At 48.6% G+C, this 20,396-nt stretch overlaps 1 protein-coding gene across 4 annotated transcripts in view; it reads right to left on the bottom strand.

Annotated features, from left to right (window-relative positions):
- Positions 1-20,396, bottom strand: part of nectin1b (nectin cell adhesion molecule 1b) — a 370,202-nt gene that overhangs the window by 40,758 nt on the left and 309,048 nt on the right. For all 4 annotated transcript variants that reach the window (XM_078426910.1, XM_078426913.1, XM_078426912.1 and 1 more), the window contains exon 6: positions 13,572-13,719. In XM_078426910.1, coding sequence (XP_078283036.1) covers positions 13,572-13,719 — 148 coding nt within the window. The remainder of the gene's footprint in view (positions 1-13,571; positions 13,720-20,396) is intronic.

Raw genomic sequence — 20,396 nt, 5'->3', positions numbered from 1 at the left:
CAATGTTGGGGGAGTCCAGAACAAGGGGCCACAGTTTAAGAATAAGGGGTAGGCCATTTAGAACTGAGATGAGGAAAAACTTTTTCAGTCAGAGAGTTGTGAATCTGTGGAATTCTCTGCCTCAGAAGGCAGTGGAGGCCAATTCTCTGGATGCATTCAAGAGAGAGCTGGGTAGAGCTCTTAAGGATAGCGGAGTCAGGGGGTATGGGGAGAAGGCAGGAACGGGGTACTGATTGAGAATGATCAGCCATGATAACATTGAATGGCGGTGCTGGCTCGAAGGGCCGAATGGCCTCCTCCTGCACCTATTGTCTATTGTCTATTCATTTCCTGGTCAATACCGAGCTCCGTAGGTACCTATATTGTTAATCAAGGGGTGTGGTATGGTGGTGGTGCAGCGGTAGCGTGGCTGCCTTACAGACCTTGCAGTGCCGGACAGCCGTGTTCGATCCCCGTGACCTGCGTGGGTTTTCTCCGAGATCTTCGGTTTCCTCCCACACTCCAAAGACGTACAGGTTTGTAGGTTAATTGGCTTAGGTTTGTATACTCAGTATAAGTGTAAATTGTCCCTAGTGTGTGTAGGCTTGTGTTAATGTGTGGGAATCACTGGTCAGTGCAGATTCGGTGGGCCGAAGGGCCTGTATCTGTGCTGTATCTCTAAACTAAACTAAAACCGGTAGGCAAGTTTGTATCTGTGGCTTCTGTTTGCTATGACGTTGAGGGAGATGTCAAGGTCAGTTTATTGTCACATGTACCGATTAAGAGTCCATGCATCAACCTCCCTACTTCCCGTTCCACCTTCCTGTTCCTCCTGTTCATCGTGGAGGCTCCCACTCTATGCAGGGACTTGGATCAATTTGACTTCTTGAAATTTCAACTCACACGTGTCACATTTTTAAAATGTTACTTTTATTACCAGGTAGCTCTCCAAATGATGTTCCCTCCAGCTGGACACCAGGTCACTGGATAAAAGCCCAGTGCACACTGCATCCTGCCCTCACCTTGAAGGTAAACCAGAGCTACTTCATCATCCGTTATTGATTTCTGTCAAATCTTTGGTCTAAATGAGTTGCTGTAATTTCCAATAAATGTTGAATGACAACCAGGATCACGAGTTAAAGCTTGTACACCATTAAGATACCAGCCCACAATTACATTTAACTCTGGTCTATCTTGGAACGGTGGCACAACGGTAGAGTTGCTGCCTCACAGCGCCAGACCCGGGTTCCACCCTGACTACGGGTGCTGCCCGTACGGAGTTTGTACATTGTCCTGCGTGGGTTTTCTCCGAGATCTTCGGTTTCCTTCCACAGGTTTGTCGGTTAATTAGTTTGGTGTAAATGTAAAATTGTCCCTCGTGTGGGTAGGGTGGTGTTAATGTGCTGGTCGGTGTGGACTCGTTGGGCTAAAGGGGCCTGTTTCCGCGCTGTATCTCTAAACTAAACTAAACTATCTCAATGACCCATGAGATGTACGCAGAGAGACCATGTGTGTGGGTCGGGGGATTGCAATGCAATTCACTTTCTCTCTGAGATGAAGCCTTAGATAAGATCCATGTGAAGGGGGAAAGATTTAATAGGAATCTGATGGGGTAACCTTTTCACACAAGGGGTGGTGGGTGTATGGAACAAGCTGCCAGAGGAGGTAGTTGAGGCTGGGACTATTGCAACGTTTAAGAAACAATTAGACAGGTACACGGATAGGACAGGTTTAGAGTGATATGGGCAAAACGCAGACAGGTGTAGATGGGACATGTTGGTCCGGTCCAAATATGATTGACCTCAGATAGACACAAAATGCTGGAGCAACTCAGCGGGACAGGCAGCATCTCTGGAGAAAAGGAAGGGGTGATGTTTTGGGTTGAGACCCTTCTTCAGGCTGAATTGACCTTGCATCTTTACAGAGAAATGCAAAGGGATTTGTTTTGGGGATGGTGCCACATATTGTATGTGAAGTGAGGAGACGCCTCAGGTCAGTTCCACTTCAGAAACAGTGAGAAACCTGCCATTGGAGACAAGAGATGCAAATACTGGAATCTTGAGCAAAAAGCAATTACTGAATGAACTCAGATGCTGAGTTCCTCCAGCAGTTTATTCTTTGCTCAGAATTCTGGCATTGCTTGTCAAGGGCAAGTGGAACACTTGCAGAAGCCAGATAAAGCTTAGATATCTGTGCGATGTGTCATGTCAGGCCGTGTGGCTGAGGGCGATCTGATCATTTTCAATAAGGTTTAGCATAGACCCAGATGGAAAGCCAAGAGAGAGAAAGCGAAAAGACAAGGAATTGGTGCCAGTGATAGAACCAGTCACGACCCATCGTGCTGTGCCAGCTCTCAAGGTGGAGCCTGTAGAAGATGGGGATAAACAGAGTCCTGGGACGGGGGCGAGAGTGGAGCAAGTGAGGCTTGTGGCCAGCACGGTGGCGCGGCGGTAGAGTTGCTGCCTTACAGCGCCAGAGACACGGGCTCGATCCTGACTATGGAGTTTGTACGTTCTCCCCGTGACCTGCGTGGGTTTTCTCAGTTTCCCCCCACACTCCAAAGACCTACAGGTTTGTTGGTTAATTGGCTTGGTATGAATGTAAACATTGATCCTAGTGTGCGTGGGGTAGTGTTAATGTGCGGGGATCGCTGGTCGGCGCGGGCCCAATGGGCCAAAGGGCCTGTTGCCGCTCAGTATCTCTAAACTAAACTAAGGTTGTGGATTTTTTTATCACTATCATACTCCCACAGCATTTAATGCGTGTCTGAAGCCTAAACTGATGTGTGCCTTAGCAAGCCAGTACACAACCATTACAATTGTTGTTGTTTCCCAGCAATAACCATTACGCTCTGTGACTCCCCATTCAATTGAGTGCTTCCTTTAAGAAAGCCTATGTCCTGGTGATTTCCAGCTGGCCATCGTTCAATGACCCGAGTAGCAAGACAGAGAGAATTAATGCAGGAAGCCCAATATCCTGCACTTCCCACAAAACAGCTTAGAGAGGACTATTTGTAACATATTGCTGGTCCAGTTTCAAATAAAAGCTGACTTATTAGAAGTTAAGAAGACTCAATTTCATGCTCTTTGCTCTTGATAAATCACTGATGTTATTGGTTGTGTTTCTATTGGTGCAAGGTAGCTGGTAATCTGAGAGGAATCAGATTCAGCATTGTGCTGATTTATTGGCCTTCCAACAGGGAGAGTGGATAGAGCTGCTGCCTTGGCCCTGGGGCTGTGTGCGAGACACTAAGATCTTTGACGAGGCAACCAACTAAATTTCACAAAGTTTCACGGAGTTGAGAATTCAACTGAGAACGTTTGCCCAGAGTAGGTGAATCGAGGACCAGAGGACATAGGTTTAAGGTGAAGGGGAAAAGATTTAATAGGAATCTGAGAGGTAACGATTAAACACAAAGGGTGGTGGGTGTATAGGACGAGCTGCCAGAGGTGGTAGTTGAGGCAGGGACTATGCCAACGTTTAAGAAATGGTTAGACAGGTACATGGGTGACTGAATTTCGTCCAATATTGGATGACAAATAAAGCTATCTTGAATCTCTTGAATCTTGAATGGATAGGACAGGTTTGGAAGGATATGGACCAAATGCGGGCAGGTGGGACTAGTGTAGCTGGGACATGTTGGACAAGTTGGGCCGAAGGGCCTGTTTCACACTCCATGACTATATGACTCTGTAACATTTCTCCTTCTTGCGATGGATTGGAAAATGTATGAAATATTGGAGTCAGGAGAGTGTATCTTCTGGAAACATGGGGCAGTCTCTGAGACATGTAGTTGCAGTCAGAATTGACAGAGAACCAGCGGGCAGAAACGACAGCTCCTCTCTTACTCAGTGTTCCAAACGGCTGTGTGGACTGCATTTGGAGTACGTGTGCAGTCACCACACTACACGAGGGATGTGGCGGCTGTGGAGATGGTGCAGAAGAGACTCACCAGCATGTTGCCTGGAATTAGTTTAGTTTAGAGATACAGTGCAGAAACAGGCCCTTTGGCCCTTTGGCCGACCAGCGATCACCCTGTACACTATTACAATGGGGTGGCGCAGTGATAGAATTGCTGCCTTACAGCTCGTTCGGCGCCAGCGACCAGGGTTCGATCCTGACCATGAGACACTGCCTACACAGAGTCTGTACGTTCTCCCCGTGAGTTTTCTCCGAGATCTCCGGTTTCCGCCCACACTCCAAAGACGTGCAGGTTTGTAGGTTAATTGGCTTTGTATAAATCTAATTGTCCCTGGTGTGTGTAGGGTAAGTGTTAGTGTGCGGGGATCGCTGGTCAGTGCGGACTCGATGGGCTGAAGGGCCTGTTTCTGTGCTGCATCTCTAAACTAAACTAAACTATCAGGCAGCATCTCTGGAGAAAAGGGAATAGGAGACGTTTCGGGATGAGACATCAAAATGGAATAGGAATAGGAGACGTTTCGGGATAATCTCGTTGTACCCCTGGGTACAATGACAATAAAGATATATTGTATTGTATTGTATTGTATAAGACACCCATTCCTTTTCTCCAGAGATGCTGCCTGACCGGCTGAGTTACCCCAGCATTTTGTGTCGACCTTTAACCTGTACCTTTGTTTGTCTCTTTGCATGTGTTAATTTGTACCAGTGTTTCTCCAATGATTTGTATCTGTCTGTGGTTATCTATCTGCATAACCCACGCCTCTGTCTTTCTATGCTTGTGTTTAGTTTAACTTGCTAGTCCATGCCTGGATTTAGTAGCTTCTGTGTTTGTCTGTGTTCATTGGTATTTATTTGTACTTGCAGTTTTGCTTCTGTGGGGGTCAATAACTCTCATACATTCAAGTGCTTTAACGAATAAATTAACATCAAAATTTGTTTTTTCTGAGATATGATTGTGCTGACAATGACCAAAATCACACAAAGCACCGGTGAAATGTGTGGTTCCGGTAGGGTCGCCAACTGTCGACATCCCGTATTTTGGGCTGCACGGGACCGCCCTTGTCCCGTATTAGTAGGGTTGCCAACTTCCTCACTCCCAAATAAGGGACAAAGGGTGACGTCACCGCCCCGCGCCCCACGTGACCCCACCCAGCCAGCGGCCACGTGCTCCCGCTCCACCAATGGCGGCCGCCATTGGTGGAGCGGGAGCACGTGGCCGCTGGCTGGGTGAGGTCACGTGGGGCGTGGGGCGCGGGGCGGTGACGCCACCTTGTCCCGTATTTGGGAGTGAGGAGGTTGGCAACCCTAGGTTCTGGGCCGCTTGCTGGCATTGGATGGTGCGCTACATCTCCACACAGCACCTTGCCTGGCTAATCTTTATGTTTCTATAATTAAAAACAGCAAATTTAGACAATCGCCATTGAACAGAGATCAGTTTGCAGAAGTAATTAACGGCAAACTTCGACAAGCAGTCATCTCATTGTACACCGTCCCTCAGCAATTCCTTTTGACTCAACACCACAATGGTTAATCTTCCTTCTCACAAACAAACACACACACACTAATGCTCTCTTTTTAATTACAGTGATCTCTTCTGACCTTGGGCTGGGTCATGATGGGAGGGAGGTGGGAAGTATACAGTCCGCAGCTCAGGAAACACACCTGACAGGGAAGAAGGTCCAGGAGCCTGAATACTGTAACGTCCAGGTTCAGGAACAGATTCTTCCCAACAACCATCAGGCTGTGAAACACTACAACCTCCAAACAGGCTCAGAACTATGTAGACTTGGGGACATTACTTTTGACTTTGAACTAGTATTGTCTATTTATTTGTGTATTTATATATATAAGGTGGACACAAAATGCTGGAGTAACTCAGCGGGTCAGGCAGCATCTCGGGAGAGAAGGAATGGGGGACGTTTCGGGTCGAGACCCTTCTTCAGTTAATATGTGGGAAGAACTGAACACACGCGCATAATTCCCCTTTGATTATTCTTCGGGAAAGATTGATTGGTACAGATGCACCAGAAAGAATATTTCTCTTTGCTGCATGCATTTCAGAGAAGATTACAATCATTGCCCCATCATCTCTGAACTGATGCAAAAGATTAATTTCCTCCTCAGACATCTTCACATTCGCTGAGTGCTTTCCCCCATCACTATTACATGCCATTTGGCTTTTGTATTGCAAGTAAGAATATAAGAACAGATAAAATAACAAGAGCTAAAGCAAGCTGTTCAAGCCTCTAACACTCATTGCCTCCGTATTCCTGCAAGATCCACACATCCTTTTTCGTCCTTGGCCACAGACACATTGCGAGACACAGGCCCTTCAGCCCGTCCAGTCCATGCCGACCACTGCCTCAGAAGGCAGTGGAGGCCAATTCTCTGAATGCATTCAAGAAAGAGCTAGATAGAGCTCTTAAGGATAGCGGAGTCAGGGGGTATGGGGAGAAGGCAGGAACGGGGTACTGATTGAGAATGATCAGCCATGATCACATTGAATAGCGGTGCTGGCTCGAAGGGCCAAATGGCCTCCTCCTGCACCTATTGTCTATTGTCTATTGACCATTGAGCACCCCTCCAGGGCAGACTACAAAATGCTGGAGTAACTCAGCGGGTCAGGCAGCATCTCAGGAGAGAAGGAATGGGTGACGTTTCGGGGCAAGACCCTTCAGACCCGAAACGTCACCCATTCCGTCTCTCCAGAGATGCTGCCTGACCCGCTGAGTTACTCCAGCATTTTGTGTCTACCTTCGAATTGAACCGGCGTCTGCAGTTATTTTCCTACTGAGCAGCTAATCCAGCATCCATTTTGTCCTAATTCAGCAGTAACCCGATACATCGAGTATCGAGCAAAGTATTAGAAAATAACTGCAGATGCTGGTACAAATCGAAGGTATTTATTCACAAAATGCTGGAGTACTGATCAAGAATCTATCTATTACTTAAAAATATCCATTGACTTGGCCTCCAAAGTCTTCTGTGTAGATTTACATTCCCTACTACAACCAGTCATTACCCTGACGTGCAAATATTTCACCGTTTCTTCATTGTTAGCTGCACAAAAGTCCCGAGCTCCGGACTTATCGTAGGGATGGGTAGCCATCTTGAATCACTGCAATACTGCAAGTATTGTCGTTAGTCAAGGTGGCTCAGTATCACCTTACCCCTGTGCAGGAAGGAACTGCACACGCTGGTTTAAACCGAAGATAGGCACAAAAAGCTGGAGTAACTCAGCGGGACAGGCAGCTTTGCTGGAGAGAAGGAATGGGTGACGTTTTTAGTCAGGTCTGAAGAAGGGTCCCGACCCGAAACATCACCCATTCCTTCTCTCCAGAGATGCTGCCTGACCCGCTGTTACTCCAGCATTTTGTGTCTATCTTCGATTTGAACCAGCATCTGCAGTTCCTTCCCACCCATTTTGTATGTACGCATGTATATATACACTGAACTTTTGTTGTTGTTGTTTATTATGAGTTTAACAGAGTAATATGTTTATATATCTGTTCCGCTGCAAGTAAAAATTTCATTATAACGATAAAACACTTACAATTTCACATTTAGCTGTTTAACCTACAAACCTGCACATCTTTGGAGTGTGGGAGGAAACCGGAGATCCTGGAGAAAACCCATGCGGTCACGTGGAGAACGTACAAACTCCGTACAGACAAGCTCCCGTAGGTCAGGATCGATCCCGGAACTCTGGCGCTGTGAGACAGCAACTCTACTGCTATGCGGTACGCGATAGAGTTGCTGCCTCACAGCACCACAGACCCGGCATCGATATATTTACTCTATACCTACTGTACCACAGCTTGTAATCTTCTTAAGACCTTTAGGGAACTCCTTCATAAGATATCCAAGACAAAACTGAAGTATTTTCCTTTCTGGAGAAGGGAGTCGCACTCTGCTGTCTCTCTAGACGATTGTAGCCTCTGACTTCTCATTGCCCTCTTCTGAAGGCATCATCTCAATTCAAAGGGACAGCTTTGAATAATTTCAAGTCGTTTGGAAGCAGAGCTTCTGGTATGAGGCTTGGAGGTAGTGGACCTCTTTCAACACATCAATAAGCATTAGTCACAGATTTAAGATGATTCTAATGAGATTGGATATACCTCGTCAGTGGCACAAGTCCCGATTCCATCAGTTGTTTCTTCACAGATCCCTCCAAATCATCTCTGTCAGTTCCATCACATTACATAGAGCAGTGCAGCGCACGAACATCAGGCCACAAGGTTTGTGCCGAACGTGATTAGGGTTGCCAACTCACTCCCAAATACGGGACAAGGTGGCGTCACCACCCCGCGCCCCACGTGACTTCACCCAGCCAGCGGCCACGTGCTCCCACTCCACCAATGGTGGCCACCCGGGCCGGGAGGCGGGTTGCTAGGCAACCTCCGCTAGGCGAACACCCGCTCCCCGAACTGTCCGGACCTACAGCAGCCCACGGGCCAACAGCGCCCCCCGGGCCTAATACGGGACAAGGGCGGTCCCGTACGAGACAAACCAATTTAGCCCAATATAGGGGATAGTTGGCAACAGGATAATATGGGACAGTTGGCAACCCTCACCATGATACCAAGTCAAACTGACCTCATCTGCCTGTACATGATCCATGTCCCTCCATTCCCTGCTCTTCCATGTGCCTCTTAAACACCACTATCTGCCTCCTCCACCACCCCCACCCCCTGGTAGTCAAGTCAAGTCAATTATATTTGTATAGCACATTTAAAAACAACCCACGTTGACCAAAGTGCTGTTCATCAGTTCAGGTACTAAGAAAAAACGAACATACAATGGCACACAAACATAACAGCACATACATAAACAGTTCACAGCGCCCCCTCAGAGGGCCTCAAACGCTAGGGAGTAGAAATAGGTTTTGAGCCTGGACTTAAAGGAGTCGATGGAGGGGGCAGTTCTGATGGGGAGAGGGATGCTGTTCCACAGTCTAGGAGCTGCAACCGCAAAAGCGCGGTCACCCCTGAGCTTAAGCCTAGACCGCAGGATAGTGAGTAGCCCCAAGTCGGCCGACCTGAGGTACCTGGAGATAGAGTGGTGGGTTAGAAGATTCATGATATGGGGGGGGGGGGGGGGGGGCAAGCCTGTTTAGGGCTTTGTATGTGAATAGGAGGAGCTTGAAGTTGATTCTGTACTGTACTGGGAGCCAGTGGAGAGAGGCCAGAATCGGGGGGATGTGGTCCCTTTTACGGGCACCCGTCAGGAGTCTCGCTGCGGCGTTTTTGACCAATTGCAGTGCGTTCCAGGCCCCCACCACGCTCTGTGTCAAATAAATGTCCTCGCTCATCTCTGTTACACGTTCCCCCTCTCACTGTAAAGCTTTGACTGTGTGCGAGACCATGTACCAGGATGGGTCAAATGAAGAATTACCAATTTGATGCTTTAGTTACTGCATTGCCGAGACGCAAGGATAAAAAAACAAATCTTGTAATTGTGCAGAGAGAAAGAAAAGAACCAAACTCATACACAAGGTTAGATTCCCCGCTCCGCGGACCAAGGACCTGCCTGGAGGCTTGGCGCTCCCGCCCAGAGGGGAGGGAGTGGGATGGAGGGAGGGAGGGAGGGAGGGAGGGAGGGAGGGGGGGAGGGAGGAAGGGGGGGAGGGAGGGAGGGAAGGAGGGAGGGAGGAGGGAGGGAGGGAGGGAGGGAGGGAGGAGGGAGGGAGGGAGGGAGGGAGGGAGGGAGGGGAGGGAGGGAGGGAGGGAGGGAGGAGGGAGGGAGGGAGGGAGGGAGGGAGGGAGGGAGGGAGGGAGGGAGGGAGGGAGGGAGGGAGGGAGGGAGGGAGGGAGGGAGGGAGGGAGGGAGGGAGGAAGGGAGGGAGGAAGGGAGGGAGGGAGGGAGGGAGGGAGGGAGAGTGGGAGGGAGGAAGGGAGGGAGAGTGGGAGGGAGAGAGGGAGGGAGGGAGGGAGGGAGGGAGGGATGGAGGGAAGGAGGGAGGGAGGGAGGGAGGGAGGGAGGGAGAGTGGGAGGGAGGGAGGGAGAGAAGGAGGGAGAGAGGGGGGAGGGAGGAGGGAGGAGGGAGGGAGGGAGGGAGGGAGGGAGGGAGGGAGGGAGGGAGGGAGGGAGGGAGGGAGGGAGGGAGGGAGGGAGGGAGGGAGGGAGGGAGGGAGGGAGGGAGGGAGGGAGGGAGGGAGAGAGGGAGGGAGGGAGGGAGGGAGGGAGCGCACGGCCTGGATGGGGGAGTGGGCCGCTGGAGGCCCTGCAGCAGCCTGGGGCTCGGCTGCACCGGGCCCTGCTCCAAGAGGCCGAGCACGTGGGCCGTACGCGGCCTACAGCCGTGGAGCAGCGGTGGGGGACACCGGGAGTGAGGGAGTTGTGAATCTGTGGAATTCTCTGCCTCAGAAGGCAGTGGAGGCCAATTCTCTGAATGCATTCAAGAGAGAGCTAGATAGAGCTCTTAAGGATAGCGGAGTCAGGGGGTATGGGGAGAAGGCAGGAACGGGGTACTGATTGAGAATGATCAGCCATGATCACATTGAATGGCGGTGCTGGCTCGAAGGGCTGAATGGCCTCCTCCTGCACCTATTGTCTATTGACTATTGACCATTAAATTAAATTCCCAGACCATCTCAGGCTGCTCTGTGGGATTACTTACTGCAAGGTGGCTGTAAAGTGCGGCACTATTTCACTGTGAAGTACTGCACTTTGCCGGAGAGCCCTGTGCCGCTGTATTTTTTACAGAGTGCCACATTCTTCCTGTAAGCTGTTCAATATTTCTGCACACAGATAGTGTTGGTGCAGCCAGGTGTGGCTGCCTCAACAAACAGGTGTCGGGAGGCTGCATGGACTCACTAAATCACGCCGATGTGTCCAACTCAGCAAAACGAGCAAGCTCACAAAGCAGGTATTTATTCACAAAACGCTGGAGTAACTCAGCAGGTCAGGCAGCATCTCAGGAGAGAAGGAATGGGTGACGTTTCGGGTCGAGACCCTTCTTCAGACTGATGAGAGAGTTACTCCAGCATTTTGTGAATAAATACCTTCGATTTGTACCAGCATCTGCAGTTATTTTCTTAAACTCACTAAGCAGGTCAATGGAAAAATACTTTGGAACAAAAGTTCCGCACGAGTGGGGAAAATTAGCAGTGGGACTCGGGGATATAGTAATAAGATTTTAACGGTGCTAATTTAATGAGCTAACTTCATCATAAAGAGTTGGTTTGTGATTGTGTGTGTTGTGGCTTATTTTATTGCTCTTATTGTTGGACTGTGGGCAACGGAATTTCGTTCGAGAGACTTGTTTTTTTAGATGACAATAAAGGCAATTCTGATTCTGATCGAGTGGCAGAGGGATTAAGATGCAGAGATACTGAAAGGCAGATTGAGAAAGATAGGTAGAATAATTAATAGATTCTAAGAGATATAAAAATAGAGGCAGGGTGAGTGAGATAGCATCTGAAAGAGATGGATATATAATGACAGGGAACTTGACAGGGTGATAGATGGGATAGATAAATGGATATTAAAAGATAGGAAGTGAGAACTCATTAACTTTGTAAACACTGAGCCGTTGGGAGTCGTAACAATTTTCAAGCTGATATCAAGACCAAAGTAGTCCTTGCTTCCTCGGGCAGAGCCACTTGAGCAACATGGACTCACTCGGTGCAGAGAGATCTGAGCTTGGTGCTCTGTGTACAGCCAGCAACCGATACCCTTCAGCATGCTGATGTTCAGACCTTGCCTGAATCATAGCATGGACTTCAGCTGAGTAGCCGAGACAATGAACCAACCTCTGCCTGCCAGCGTTACCTTCCCCTTCCCTGAGGTACAGACTCTGACTATCCTTCCCATTTACGCCCCTATTTCAGCTTAGTTTAGAGATACAGCGCGGAAACAGGCCCTTTCGGCCCACCGGGTCCGCGCCGCCCAGCGATCCCCGCACACTAACACTATCCTACACCCACTAGGGACAATTTTTACATTTATACCAAGCCAATTAACCTACAAACCTGTACGTCTTTGGAGTGTGGGAGGAAACCGAAGATCTCGGAGAAAACACACGCAGGTCACGGGGAGAACGTACAAACTCCGTACAGACGGCGCCCGTAGTCGGGATCGAACCCGGGTCTCCGGCGCTGCATTCACCGTAAGGCAGCAACTCTACCGCTGCGCCACCGTGCCGCACCTCATTATTTTATAGACCCCTGAGGTCATCCGTCAGCCTCATAAGTTCCAGGGAAGAAAAGACTCAACCTACAACGGGAGGTAGACACATAGTGCTGGAGTAACTCAGTGGGTCAACCTATAACAGTCTCTCCTTGTGACTTCACCCCCCCCCAGAGCTGATCACATCCTTATGATTTTTTCTCTCCACTATTTCCAGTTTAATGCCACCCTTTAATGCCACAGGTGTACCTGAACTGTACACTGTACTCCAAGTTTGGCCGCGCCAACGATTTGTACAATGGTAACAAGATTGCCAACTCCTGCATTCACTGCACTACAAGTGTGCCAAACGCCTTCTTCACCACCCTGTCTACCTGTGTTGGCACTTTCAAAAAGTTCATAAGTCATCGAGGCTAAATTAGGCCATTCGGCCCATCAAGTCTACTCCACCAATCAATCATGGCTGATCTATCTCTCCCTCTCAAACCCATTCTCCTGCCTTCTCCCCGTAACCCCTGACAGCCGTACCAATCAAGAATCTATCAGTTTCTGCCTTAAAAACATCCATTGACTTGGCCTCCAGAGCCGTCTGTGGCAATGAATTCTACAGATTCACCGCAGTAAAGAAATTCCTCCTCATCTCCTTTCTGAAGGTATGTCCTTTTATTCTGAGGCTACGGCCTCTGGTCCCTGACTCCCCTGCTAGTACCACTTTCAAGGAAGTATGGACCTGCACTCCTAGATCTCTCTGTTCCACAGCAGAGGACCAAAGCCCGACCATTTACTGCATCAACAAAACTCAGCAGGCCAGGCAAGATCTGAGGAGGGAAAGGACACCCTTCTTATAAGTCCTGCCCTGGGCTGTCTTACCAAAATTCAGCTCAGTGCATTAATCAGAATTAAACACCACTGACCACTTCTCCGTACAATGGCCCAGTTGATCAAGGTTCCATTGTAATCGCTGTCCATTATACCACTAATTGTAACCCCATCCTCAAACGGACTCACCTACGCTTACATCCAAATCATTAATATAAATAACAAACACCAGTGGATCCAGCACTGACCCCTGAGCACAACACGTAACATGCCTCAGGTCTGGGAACCAACACTCCCGCTTCATCCTCAGTCTCCCACTTTAGTCAAGGGTCTCGATCCGAAACGTCGCCTGTCCGTGTTCTCCCGAGATGCTGCCTGGTCAACCAAGCTACTCCAGCACCTTGTGTCTTCCGTGACTCGGTAGCTTGTGTAAGGCCTTAGTGAGTCAGTGAGTACCTAGTCCTCAGCTGATGATAGACACTAAGTGCTGGGAGTAACTCAGCAGGTCAGGCAGCATCTCTGGAGAGAAGGAATGGGTGACGTTTCGGGTCGGGACCCTTCTTCAGTCTTAGTACTCAGCTGCATTGAAGGTATCACAAAATGCTGGGGTAACTCAGCGGGTCAGGCAGCATCTCCGGAGAGAAGGAATGGGTGACGTTTCGGGTCGAGGCCCTTCTTCAGACTGATGTCAGGGGAGGGGGAGGGTCCCAGCTAGTACTCACAGGTCATTGTCCGTGTCTGCCCGATTCTTCTGCTGCCGACGGTAGATGAAGAAAATGGTCACTATGGCGCTGATGATAATCACTGCGGCAATAATTCCACCCAGAATTCCTATCACACCTCCAGGGGCTCCCTGGGGCAGTGGCTTATCTGCAAATAGAAAGCAAATGCGCATTTTTTAATTGCTTGACCCTGAGAGTCACAAAGAACGACTAGAGATTGTGCCCTTGTACATCCAGGAGGCAAAGGTGGGCAAGAGGAATAGAAGATGGCGTCTACGGGTGACCTGATGGAGGAGGGACAGCACAGGTCCATTGGGCTGAATGGCCTCTGGGCTGAAGCTGGTGCAACCTGGGTGGGGGAGGGATGGAGAGAGAGGGAATGCCGGAGCTACCTGAAGTGAGAGAATTCAACATTCTCTCACTTCAGAAAGAGAATGGCGGCACGGTGGCGCAGCGGTAGAGTTGCTGCCTTACAGTGAATGCAGCGCCGGAGACTCAGGTTCGATCCTGACTACGGGTGCTGTCTGTACGGAGTTTGTACGTGACCTGCGTGGGTTTTCTCCGAGATCTTCGGTTTCCTCCCACACTCCAAAGACGTACAGGTATGTGGGTTAATTGACTGGGTAAATGTAAAAATTGTCCCTAGTGTGTGTAGGATAGTGTTAATGTGCGGGGATCGCTGGGCGGCGAGGACCCGGTGGGCCGAAGGGCCTGTTTCCGCGCTGTATCTCTAAATCTAAAAAAATCTAAATCTAAAACATCATAACACTGGGCTGTAAACTGCTCGAGCGAAATATGAGATGCTGTTCCTCCAATTTGCATTTAGCCACACTCTGACAATGGAGGAGACCGAGGACAGAAAGGTCTGTGTGGGAGAATTAAAGTGTCCAGTAACTGGGAGATCAGGTAGGTTCAGGCAGGCTGAGCAATTTAAGTTCCCCATTTCAGCTGCAGACCGAGCCGTTCATGTTGTTCAATATTCTTAACCATAACTTAAACCTTTGCACAATCTCTCTTAGCTTTCAGCTTACGTGATTCTTCAACAAATCCACCAATTGCTTATTGTTTAATTATTGCGTTTATCAAGGCTCATCAGCTTTCTCATTAAATTAGGTCGGTCTCCCACCGCACTAATTAGGAAAGATCTCAGTCTCTTTTCAACACTGATGTTATCTGCAGCAAAGAAATGTCACACACTCCTTCTGTACCTGGGTTCGGGAATCAGATACCGCAGTTGAGTCTACTTTTGTGCACATTTTCTTTTCTTACACGTTTGAAAGAAGACAGCCACCGCCAACAATAGACCATTGTGGACTCCACCTTTCCTTGGCCATCGGTGCCGGCTCTGATTTGTTCTGAACCCTTTCAAACCTCTAGTCGCCCCCTCCCCCGGCTCTCAGTCTGAAGCAGGGTCTCGACCCGAAACGTCGCCCATTCCTTCTCTCCAGAGATACTGCCTGTCCCGCTGAGTTACTCCAGCACTTTGTGTCTATGTTCGATGTAAACCCGCATCTGCAGTTCCTCCCTACACATTAGAATTTCCTTCTATTCCCATATGTTTTTTTAAAGTGAGATTATCTTTGGTCCTACCTAATTTTGAGAATAATTCTCCCCATTTCCAAGCTGTTATATCTTAAAATACAAACAATAATGTCCAAAGGAGGTCGGTACGGTGGCGCAGCGGTAGAATTGCTGCCTCACAGCGCCGGAGACCCGGGTTCGATCCTGACTATGGGTGCTGTCTGTACGGAGTTTGTACGTTCTCCCCGTGACCTGTGTGGGTTTTCTCTGAGACCTCCGGTTTCCTCCCAAACTCCAAAGATGTACAGCTTTTGTAGGTTAATTGACTTGGTATAAATGAAAAAATTGTCCCTAGTGTGTGTAGGATAGTGTTAATGTGCGGGGATCGCTGGTCGGCGCGGACTTGTTGGGCCAAAGGGCTTGGTTCTGTTCTGTATCTCTAAACTAAACTAAACTATCCTAAACACACGGGATAATTTACAATTATACCAAGCAAATTAGCCGACAAACCTGTACGTCTTTGGAGTGTGGGAGGAAACTGGAGCACCCGGAGAAAACCCACGCAGGTCACGGGGAGAACGTACAAACTCCGTGCAGACAGCAGCCGTAGTCAGGATCGAACCCGGGTCTCTGGCGCTGTGAGGCAGCAACTCTACCGCTGCGCCACCGTGCCGCCCTTCTGTGCCTGTCACAGTGTGGACCATGAGAGAGGTAAGGACGTTCGCAAGTTGTATCACGAGCTCGAAGAACTCGATTTCACGGGTCAGTAAAACCAGTCAAGGGCGTACGTTTTATTAGGCGCACAGCGAAGCTCTTTTTAACATTTGAACAAGTCTGACAAGGATGGTCAGTGTCTGGGTGAAACTTATTTCTTTTATAAAGGCCGTTAAGGTGGTGGAATCTAATTCAATTAATGTCAGGCTGTGGCCAATGTCAAATCTAAAATGCAACGTGAAATTGAATCTGTTTAACTCAGCAGTGACCAGGTAGAGTCTGGATACCTGGCAGTGACATTGCATCTGACTCACTCCCAGCACAGCTCCCTCTGGTGACGATCCACACAATTTACAGGCCGAGACCATGGTGCCACCAATCCATGCCCGCACCAGTCTCCTCACACTTCCTCCAATGAGCTCCATCACAATATAAGGTCATAAGGTCATAAGTGATAGGAGTAGAATTAGGCCATTCGGCCCATCAAGTCTACTCCGCCATTCAATCATGGCTGATCTATCTCCCCTTCCTAACCCCATTCTCCTGCCTTCTCCCCGTAACCCCTGACACCCGCACTGATCAGGAATCTGTCAATCTCCGCCTTAAAAACATCCACAGCCTTCTGGCAAATGGAACATGCTGAAGTGGGGATGCACTGAAGATGCGGCAGACTGAGAGTGTGGACGGGGCCTCCAGACTATGGAGCATCTCCTGAGCTGTGACTTGCTGCATGACACACGCTCTGTAAAGGATCTGGCAGAGGCCAACCACGTGGCACTAACATTTGCTCGCTGTTGCCAAACAGTTGTGTGATGACACGAATAAATAAATGTGGCAATGAATTCCACAGATTGACCACCCTCTCTGACTAAAGACATTCCTCCTTCTTAAAGGAATGTTCTATTATTCTGGGGTTATGGCCTCTGGTCCAAGATGCTTCCGCTTGTAAAAACAACCTCTCCACATTCACTCTATCCAGGTCTTTCACTATTCAGTGAATTTCAATGAGGTCCCCCCTCATCCTTCTAAACTCCAGTGAGTACAGGCCCAGAGCCTTCAAATGCTCATCATTCCTGGGATCATTCTCGTGAACCTCCAATGGACCCTCTCTAACGCCAGCACATCCTTCCTCAGATGTGGGGCCGAAAACTGCTCACAACAGAGATAGACCAAAAAATGCTGGAGTAACTCAGCGGGTGAGTCAGCATCTCTGGATAGAATGGGTGACGTTTCGGGTCGAGACCCTTCTTCAGACCCGAAATGTCTTCCATTCTCGACCTGAAACGTCACCCATTCCTTCTCTCCAGAGATGCTGCCTGTCCCGCTGAGTTACTCCAGCATTTTGTGTCTATCTTCGGGGTAAACCAGCATCTGCAGTTCCTTCCTACACTGCTGACAATCCGTAAGCAGCAACTTGTGAACGGAAGACCTTGCACATGGAGTGATGCCCCTGATCATACATAGAAACACAGAAAATAGGTGCAGGAGGAGGCCATTTGGCCCTTCGGGCCAGCACCGCCCGCCATTCATTGTGATCATGGCTGATCATCCAACAACACCCATGCTCATGTACGCACAACCCAAGATGGAAATTATCTGGGACCTTATGTGTGGTGGGAGTATTGTTTTTCAACACCTTGTTGACTATCATTTCCACTTGGAGCAAATCACAAACAGCATTCACTTTCTAATCATTTAATGGTTCCAAAAATAAAACATAATATGTTTTTCACAGTAGGGGGAAAAAAAGCTGGAAATGGGAGATCTAAAAGATGGCGTTCTGCTTTAAAGAATGCATCCATTGGATACCATTATCACCAGGGGTTTATGAGGTGATGTTTTACATTTGTTGAAATATATATATTCACAGCAATGGAACATGAAACACGAGCTGCGTTCTCCAAAGATCATTCCATTCCATCTGAATAATGCATCTTAATGCTGAGTTCTTCCCAGTAAGACAACCTCTCTCTCGAACAAGTTAACTTTGAAGAAAGGATAGACAGAACAAGCCCGGAGTAACTCAGTGGGTCAGGCAGCAGCTCTGGAGAAAAGGAATAGATTTTGACGTTTCTGGTTGAGACCGTTCTTCAGAACCTGTGTGGCCTTCTTTAGATGGTCTGAACATGGTCTGAAGAAGGTTCTTCAGAAGAAGGGTCTCCAGCCGAAATATCACCTATTCCTTATCTCCAGAGATACTGTCTGACCGGCTGAATTGCTAAAGCATTTTGTGTCTATCTTCGGTGTCAACCTGCATCTGCAGTTCTCTGCTACACAGATTTTTAATACCTGGCACACATATTGAACATGTTGGTCCGAACTCTGTCTTGTTGCCAGCCATTAGTGTACGAGTTAGTGTGGCACGGTGACCCAGCGATAGAGTTGCTGCCTCACAGCGCCAGAGACCCGGGTTCGATCCTGACTACGGGTGCTGTCTGTACGGAGTTTGCACGTTCTCCCCGTGACCACGTGGGTTTTCCCCGGGTGCTCCAGTTTCCTCCCACATTCTAAAGATGTGCAGGTTTGTAGGTCAATGGGCTTCTGTAAGTTTTAAGTTGTCTCCAGTGTGCACAGGAGAGGGCTAACGTGCGGGGATCGCTGGTCGGCGCCGACATGTTGGGTTGAAAGGCCCTGTTTTCACGCTGTGTAGCCTGACCGCGGGAGAAGACGGCAGGGAAGAGAAAAAGACATTCTGGCCTTCCATCACAGTGAGGAGGTGACTGGAGGAGACTCACTGTGATGGATGTTTCTTTTGTTTGGTGTTGGTTTATGATTGTGTGTGTTATTGCATTTTTATTGATTATTCTTATTGGTCTTATTGTTGAACTGCGGGTAATTTTTCATTTCACTGCACATTTCTGTGTACGTGACAAATAAATTGACTATTGACTATTAAGTGTAAAGCTTGTGGATTCAAGCCCTAGTCTGTTTGTAAAGGTAGACACAAAATGCTGGAGTAACTCAGCGGGACAGGCAGCGTCTCCCTGGAGAGAAGGAATGGGTGACGTTATGGGGCGAGACCCTTCTTCAGACCGATGTCAGGGGAGTGGGCGGGACAGAGATAAAATGCAGTCGGAGACAGTAAGGCTGGTCGGAGAACTGGGAAGGGGGAGGGGATGGAGAGAGAGAGGGAAAGCAAGGGCTACTTGAAGTTGGAGATGTCAGTGTTCATACCGCTGGGGTGTGAGCTGCCCTGTTTGCAATCCAGCCCCACACTGCAGCCTGCCTCTGAGGGACTATCATGCTTTGACTCTGCCATTAAAGCAAGGCTCCAACCACTTGTTCTTCTGTTGTTCGAGGTCAAAAGATCTCAGTGTCTTGACATGCAACTCCCTCTTGACTATCAACTAACTAATTATCCATCTGCCACAGTACAGTTGCCTGCAAATTGCCACCCACTTAGGCAGCAAAACTCCAGGCACTTGAAAGAGTCCCATTATCTGTGAAATGCCAAGGGATGCGATCGGGTTGAGCAGAAACCTTCCTTTTCATTCATACCGTTGGACACCCACCAAAAAATAGTTTACAAATACAGAACTGTACACCTGATTAAAGGTCATCAATTGCACTTAAAAAGGCATTAGTTAAATTGGTATTGGGATGCAAACATTTAGTCCCACATACTGCTGTCGAGACAAAGCAGTCGGCAAATTGAAAGATCACAAGATGTGGTTGTTATAGCAACTGCAGAAGTCGTGGAACGTGAAGGAAGCTTTTTTTTCCCCTCATCACGGGAATAGTTTGCACAATCCCTGCTCACTCTGCCCCCCTCTCACACACTTGTCACAAGTTTATCACCTGTCCACACTCGTGTACAGTCAGCTTCTGCATGGATCTGTGCACTTTGTTTCATTCTCTCCTCTGGTTCCTACATTCCACTCTCTCCAGGGCCCTCACCGTTTAATCTTCATGTAACGTTTTTTGTTTCTCTTGATTTGTTTTAGTTTACTTTAATGATACAGTGCGGAAACAGGCCCTTCGGCCCTTCGAGTCTGCGCCGACCAGCGATCCCCGCACACTAACACTATCCCACACACCAGGGGCAATTTACAATCTTTACCGAAGCCAATTAACCTACAAACCTGTACGTCTTTAAGAGTGTGGGAGGAAACTGGAGCACCCGGAGTAATCCCACGCGGTCAAAGGGAGAACGTACACACTCCCTGTCTGAAGAAGGGTCTCGACCAGAAACGTCACCCATTCCTTCTCTCCTGAGATGCTGCCTGACCTGCTGAGTTACCCCAGCATTTTGTGAATAAATACCTTCGATTTGTACCAGCATCTGCAGTTATTTTCTTACATGTACACACTCCAGACAGACAGCAGCCGTAGTCTGGACCGAACCTGGTTCTCTGGCACTGTAAGGCAGCAACTCTACCGCTGCGCCACCGTGCCGCACTATTTTGCATTTATATTTCCATTAATTTCCATAATGATCAATAAAACTAGTGGGAAGAGGGAGCTGTACAAGCATCCCTCTCCTCAGTGAAGGAGTTTATAAGTTCTAGGATCAGAATTAGGCCATTCGGCCCATCATGTCTACTCCGCCATTCAATCATGGCTGATCTATCTCTCCCTCCTAACCCCATT

Source organism: Rhinoraja longicauda, chromosome 32 (genome assembly GCF_053455715.1).
Source record: "Rhinoraja longicauda isolate Sanriku21f chromosome 32, sRhiLon1.1, whole genome shotgun sequence".
Taxonomy (NCBI): Eukaryota; Metazoa; Chordata; class Chondrichthyes; order Rajiformes; family Arhynchobatidae; genus Rhinoraja; species Rhinoraja longicauda.
The sequence above is the reverse complement of the archived record's forward strand: the minus strand, read 5'-3'. Positions and strand labels throughout refer to the sequence as shown.